General features: G+C 53.6%; 1 protein-coding gene across 1 annotated transcript in view; it reads left to right on the top strand.

Annotated features, from left to right (window-relative positions):
• Window positions 1-6,647, top strand: part of LOC115539005 (delta-sarcoglycan) — a 34,880-nt gene extending 28,233 nt beyond the window's left edge. Inside the window, exons 5-7 of the mRNA XM_030350204.1 lie at window positions 1,793-1,865; window positions 5,501-5,624; window positions 6,205-6,647. Coding sequence (XP_030206064.1) covers window positions 1,793-1,865; window positions 5,501-5,624; window positions 6,205-6,396 — 389 coding nt within the window. The 3' untranslated portion in view covers window positions 6,397-6,647. The remainder of the gene's footprint in view (window positions 1-1,792; window positions 1,866-5,500; window positions 5,625-6,204) is intronic.
• The last annotated feature ends 240 nt before the right edge of the window (window positions 6,648-6,887 follow it).

The raw sequence follows: 6,887 nt of genomic DNA, 5'->3' as shown, positions 1-6,887 counted from the left end.
AATAGATATAATAATAATAGATAATAGATGTAATATACATACAGTAGATATCCTTTAAGATAACGGTTTTATCGCCGACCATGATCGGCTGATCCGATGTCTCAGACGGATGCTGAGATAAACGCTCTCTTTTTGCTATCTTTCGAAATTAAGTCAAATACCCAAAACCGGCGCAGCGGCTTCTCTGTTTTGTTTCTAACAACGACTGAGTGATTCCATTCATCAATGTCAAGGATGCCTCCCAGCATAATAACCTTCATCCTCCTCCTCCTCATCCTCATCATCATCGTATCATTACCACAATAATACCACCAACTTCTGCGCAGATTTATTCAACTGAGACGGCCTTGGGAGTCGTCCTCCGTTTAGGTCGGGGAGGGGTTTGTATATCGAACGGATAACCATCAGGATTATAAATCCTGTTTCTCTTAAGTGCACCGTGTGCAGGACAGGAAACAGATCATACTGAGACAGGAAACGCAGTCATGACGAGACAGGAAACGCAGTCATACGAGACAGGAAACCCAGTCATACTGAGACAGGAAATGCAGTCATACCGAGACAGGAAACTCAGTCATGATGAGACAGGAAACGCAGTCATAACGAAACAGGAAACGCAGTCATACCGAGACAGGAAACGCAGTCACACTGAGACAGGAAACGCAGTCATAACGAAACAGGAAACGCAGTCATAACGTAACAGGAAACGCAGTCACATTGAGACAGGAAACGCAGTCACATCGAGACAGGAAACACAGTCATACCCAGACAGGAAACGCAGTCATACCGAGACAGGAAACGCAGTCATACCGAGACAGGAAACGCAGTCATAACGAAACAGGAAACGCAGTCATACCGAGATAGGAAACGCAGTCATACCGAGACATGAAATGCAGTCACACTGAGACAGGAAATGCAGTCACACTGAGACAGGAAATGCAGTCATACTGAGACAGGAAACGCAGTCATACCAAGACAGGAAACGGAGTCATGATGAGACAGGAAACGCAGTCATAACGAAACAGGAAACACAGTCATTCGTGACAGGAAACCCAGTCATGCTGAGACAGGAAACGCAGTCATACTGAGAACTTTGAAAAGTTTGGGTTCACCTTGCAAGTTGTGTGTAGGTAAGCCGTCTCTGAAGGTACCCCGGGTTTCTTATTAACTTAACTCAGCGTTCTTTACTCACGACCTGCTCGCCATCTGTGCGCCGCTGGGTCAAAGGTCACGGAAGGCTCAAAAGCTCACAGAATGAGATTGACAAAACGTTTCCCGCTGTGGAGCGTCGTGACGCTTCTCCCGTGAAGAGATTGACGCCGCAGACACAATGATGGATGGCACCAGAGGAAAAACAATTTCCTTCCATGAACCTGTGGCTAACCATCTTCTGGATGGCCGTGTTCGTGGAGAAGATAGTGGAAGACATAAGCAACACGCAGCGGAGATGGAATGTTAAACATTTCTTATCGTGGTGTCCTGAATACAGGCATCATCCCGACAGACTGAGACGCCCTGCTCTGGTTAGACAGCTGAACACAGGATATTTAGTGTCTTCTCCTACATGGACTGGATGAGGTCTGTTCCAGACAACAGCATGTTGGTGGAGACAGCGGAGTCAGACTTCAGCCTCCTACACCTAAGACAGCAGACCAGGCCGTGCGTACTGCTCCGACCTCTCACAACCGTCTTGCTTGTTATTTTTTATTTTTGTTGTGTGCTTCCTCCTCACTCTGGCTCTGAATGAAAACAGGTGTAACTCGTTAACCGATCCCCGTTCTTGTGATTTCAGGTGCAGAGGGCGCCGTGTTCAGCGGCTCTATAGAAACACCTCACGTCAGAGCGGAACCCTTCAAAGAACTGCGGTGAGTACGGCAGTGTAAATATATATACTTATAAATATATACACACACACACACACACACATGCAATACGGCTCACACACCCACCATGTTGTCTTCAGCTCTTAATTTATTATTCTATCACTTGCGTTGTCCCTGCACCTCCTCCTGTCCTCCTCTTCTTCCTCCCTTGATGAGGAGAAGCCCCTGGCGTGTTCTCCTGGTCACTGAGAAGGTCATTAAGACTCCGGGGTTCAGATTTGTCCGACCACAAATGAGGCGAGCACGTGCTGTTTGGGGCGTGCCTGTGGTGTCAGACGTCTGGTTGCGTCTTCACGGGACTCAGACTCACGCTGCTGTCACACTGGGCAGGAGAGTGTTTTCATGTCGCCCACAATCCAATCTTTAACTCCTCACTCCGTGGCAGGTAGCAATCTCAGGACCGCACCACGTCCGCACAGCCACACAACCACAGTTTATCAGTGATGTTCCACCCCCCACTGACTCACCTCCTCCCTCCTCCTCCTCCACCACCACCCACCTCCCCTCCTGTCCCTCCTCCTGTACCGCATGTTCCCCCCGTGTCACAGCGAAGGAAGAGCGGGAGAGAGAGGAGGAGAGGGAAGGGGAGCTAGGAGGAGGGAGAAGGGGAGAGAGGAGGAGAGGGAAGGGGAGCTAGGAGGAGGGAGAAGGGGAGAGAGGAGGAGGGAGGAGGAGAGGGTGGAGGAGAGGAAAAGGGAGAGAAGGGGAGAGAGGAGTAAAGATGAGGAGGAGAGAGAGGAGGAAGAGAGGGAAGAGAGAGGTGGAGAGATAAGAGAGAGGAAGAGGAGAGAGGAGGGAGGAGGAGAGATGAGGAGAGGGAAGGAGGAGAGAGGAGAGAGAGGAGGAGGAGAGGGAAGAGAGGGGCAGAGATAAGAGAGAGGAAGAGGAGAGAGGAGGGAGGAGGAGAGATGAGGAGAGGGATGAGGAGGGAGGAGAGGAGAGGGAAGGAGGAGAGAGGAGAGAGAGGAAGAGGAGAGGGAAGAGTGGGGCAGAGATAAGAGAGAGGAAGAGGAGAGAGGAGGGGACAGAGGAGATAAGTAGAGGGATGAGGAGAGATATGAGGAGGGAGGAGAGGAAGAGAGAGGAGGAGGAGAGGGAAGAGAGAAGGGGAGAAATAAGAGAGAGGAGGAGGAGAGGGAAGGGGACAGAGGAGGAGAGGAGGAGAGGGATGAGGAGGAGAGAGATGAAGAGGGAGGAGGAGAGAAAGTAGAGAGATGTTGGCTGTCTGGAGGATCAGAGAGGAGGGAGGAAGAGAGAGAGGAGAGATGTGGCATGTCAGAGCAGCTCCTGTGTCTTCAGTTATCTTCTCAGCAGCTGGGCCGCGCCACAGAGACGGTTGCCGGGGCCATTTTTTATCATTATGGGATGTGACATGGTAGTCCAGAGCCAAACAGAAAGGAACTCTATCACCGTGACCCCCCAAGCCCTCCCCCCTCCTCCTCTCCTCTCTCAATCTCCCATGTTCTCTCACCCCTCATCCTCTCCTCTCCCCCTCTTCCTCCCCTCTCCTCTCCCCCTCCTCCTCCCCTCTCTCCATCTTCCCTCTCCTCCCCCCCCCCCTCCTCCCCTCTCTCCATCTTCCCTCTCCTCCCCCCCCCCCTCCTCCCCTCTCTCCATCTTCCCTCTCCTCCTCCCCTCTCTCCATCTTCCCTCTCCTCTCCCCCCCTCCTCCTCCCCTCTCTTCATCTTCCCACTCCTCTCCCCCCTCCTCTCCCCCCTCCTCTCCCCTCTCCCCTGCTATCCTCTCCTCCCTCTCCCTTCTCCTCTCATCTCCTCCCCCCAACCCTCTTTTCACTCACCTTTCCCTTCAAGAGACCCTCCATAAGAGACCCCTGATCTATGCAAGCTACACCCCTATCTGGATTGGGGGGCACCCCGGGTAATGGGGCACCCTTTGAAGTGGGGCACCGTGGGGAGGGGGGCACCCTGGAGAGTGGGGCACCCTGGAGAGTGGGGTACCCTGGAGAGTGAGGCACCCTGGATAGTGAGGCCCCCTGTGGAGTGAGGCACCCTCGGGATTGAAGCACCCTCGGGAGTGAAGCACCCTGTGGAGTGAGGCACCCTGTGGAGTGAGGCACCCCTGGGTGCGGGTTACCCCCGGAGAGCGGTTTCATTCCGCCGCCCGCCTCCTCGGCGCGGCTGCTCTCTGTTCCCGCCGCGATGAGATCAGCGCCCCGTGGCAGCTCATCGCCGTGGTTACGTGAAGGCCACATCCAGCGCCAGCCGATGTGTTTCTGCTCTCCCCGCGGTGGCGGCGGGCGCTGGCTGAATACTAAGAGAGATGAGAGGGAGACAGCTGCACCCCCTCCTCCCCCTCACCCCCTCCTCCCCCCCAGCAGGGCGGAGAGGACAAGGCTGTGAGTGCAGGCTTCACTCACTCAGGATAACGGAGACATCAGGACACGGTTATGAGCGAGAGCTTCATTTGCTGACAATAAGTCTTCATTAGTGAGAGAGTGAAGGGATCTTCCATGACAGGGTTGTTAGCGAGACCCTGAACAAAGCTTCCTCTTTGGCTTTGTTAGAAGGAGGGATTTCCATATATTAAAATGATTCTCAGAACATTGTTTTTGTACATTATTCATCCTCTTAGTTGTTTATCCCCAAAACTCTGGTGTCTCTAAAACATTCCCAGCTTCCCAGCTTCCCAGCTGCGGGGATTTACCTTGCTGGCGTATCCCTGGTGTGATTTCATTGTGGTCGTCTTGCTGTGAAGATTATCCCTGTTCGGACGTCACTCTTTGTGTCTTGGCATCACGAGGTCACATCCTGTTCCGCGGTTGTTGTGATGCCGCTAACCGTGACGCTCCTGGGTGTGATGTCACTAGTGCTCCTGGTTGTGATGTCACTAGTGCTCCTGGTTGTGATGTCACTAGTGCTCCTGGTCGTGATGTCACTAGTGCTCCTGGTCGTGATGTCACTAGTGCTCCTGGTCGTGATGTCACTAGTGCTCCTGGTCGTGATGTCACTAGTGCTCCTGGTCGTGATGTCACTAGTGCTCCTGGTTGTGATGTCACTAGTGCTCCTGGTCGTGATGTCACTAGTGCTCCTGGTCGTGATGTCACTAGTGCTCCTGGTTGTGATGTCATTAGCGGCCCTGGTTGTGATGCCACTAGCGCTCCTGGTTGTGATGTCATTAGCGGCCCTGGTTGTGATGTCACTAGTGCTCCTGGTTGTGATGTCATTAGCGGCCCTGGTTGTGATGTCACTAGTGCTCCTGGTTGTGATGTCATTAGCGGCCCTGGTTGTGATGTCATTAGTGCTCCTGGTTGTGATGTCATTAGCGGCCCTGGTTGTGATGTCATTAGCGTCCCTGGTTGTGATGTCACTAGCACTCCTGGTTGTGATGTCATTAGCGGCCCTGGTTGTGATGTCACTAGTGCTCCTGGTTGTGATGTCATTAGCGGCCCTGGTTGTGGTGTCACTAATGCTCCTGGTTGTGATGTCATTAGTGGCCCTGGTTGTGATGTCACTAGTGCTCCTGGTTGTGATGTCATTAGCGGCCCTGGTTGTGATGTCACTAGTGCTCCTGGTTGTGATGTCACTAGCGCTCCTGGTTGTGATGTCACTAGTGCTCCTGGTTGTGATGTCACTGACCCCGGCGCTCCTGGTTCCAGGCTGGAGTCCCCGACCCGCTCCCTGATCATGGAGGCTCCGAAGGGCGTCCAGATCCTGGCGGAGGCGGGAGACATCCAGGCCTCCTGCAGGAACGAACTACGCCTGGAGTCCAAGGACGGAGAGGTGGGGGGACCCCTCTCTCTCATCTCTCACCCTCTCACACTCTCTCCTTCTCTCCATCTCTTAATCTCTCACAACTCTCTCACTCTCTCACCAGTTTCTCCTTCTCTCACTCTCACCAATCTATGTCTCTCACTCTCTCGCCATTCTCCCCATCTCTCACTCTCTCACCACTCTCCCCATCTCTCACTCTCTCACCACTCTCCCCATCTCTCACTCTCTCCTTCTCTCACTCTCACCTCTCTCCCCACTCTCTCACTCACTCACTCTCTCACCCCTCTCCCCACCTCTCACCTCTCACCACTCTCTCCTTCTCTCACTCTCTCATCATTCTCTCCCCATCTCTCCCCTCTCTCACTACCCTCTCCATATCTCTCTCACCACTCTCTCACTCTCTCCCCACTCTCCCCATTGCTCACTCTCTCACTCTCTCCTTCTCTCACTCTCTCCCCACTCTCCCCATTGCTCACTCTCTCACTCTCTCCTTCTCTCACTCTCTCACCTCTCTCCCCACTCTCTCACTCTCTCACCCCTCTCCCCGCCTCTCACCCCTCACCTTCCTGTGCTCTGCCCTCTGTGTCAGATCTCTCTGGACGCCACGAGGATCCGCCTGCTCGGTCTGCTGGACGGGAAGGCCTCGTCCTCGTCCTCGTCCTCCTCCTCGGGCACCAGGCAGACGGTGTACGAGGTCTGCGTCTGCCCCAACGGACGCCTCTTCCTGTCCCAGGCCGGCACCGGCTCCACCTGCCACATCAGCCCGAGCGTCTGCCTCTAGACCCCCCAACACCAACACACTGACCCCCAAACACACTAACCAGAACCCCCAAATACTACACACCACCCCAAACCCACACCAACTAGACCCCCCAAACACCAGACACTGAACCCCAAAACACACACTCACCAGAAACCCCAAATACTACAGATTTAACCCCAAACACACACTAACCCGAACCCCCAAATACTACACATTGAACCCCAAACACACACCAACCAGCACCCCCAAATACTACACACTACCCCAAACACACACCAACTAGAACCCCAAACACAAACAGTGTACGCCAAACACACATAATTAGACCCCACACACTGAACCCCAACACACAAACTAACCAGAACCCCAAAACACCACACACTGAACCCCAAACACAAACAGTGAGCCCCAAACACACACCGACTAGACCCCCCAGAAACCTTCACACTTTACCCCACAACACACACACCAACAAACTGTACCCCCAAACACACACCGCCTAGACCCCC

This window comes from Gadus morhua, unplaced genomic scaffold, assembly GCF_902167405.1.
Source record: "Gadus morhua unplaced genomic scaffold, gadMor3.0, whole genome shotgun sequence".
NCBI classification, from domain to species: domain Eukaryota; kingdom Metazoa; phylum Chordata; class Actinopteri; order Gadiformes; family Gadidae; genus Gadus; species Gadus morhua.
The sequence above is the reverse complement of the archived record's forward strand: the minus strand, read 5'-3'. Positions and strand labels throughout refer to the sequence as shown.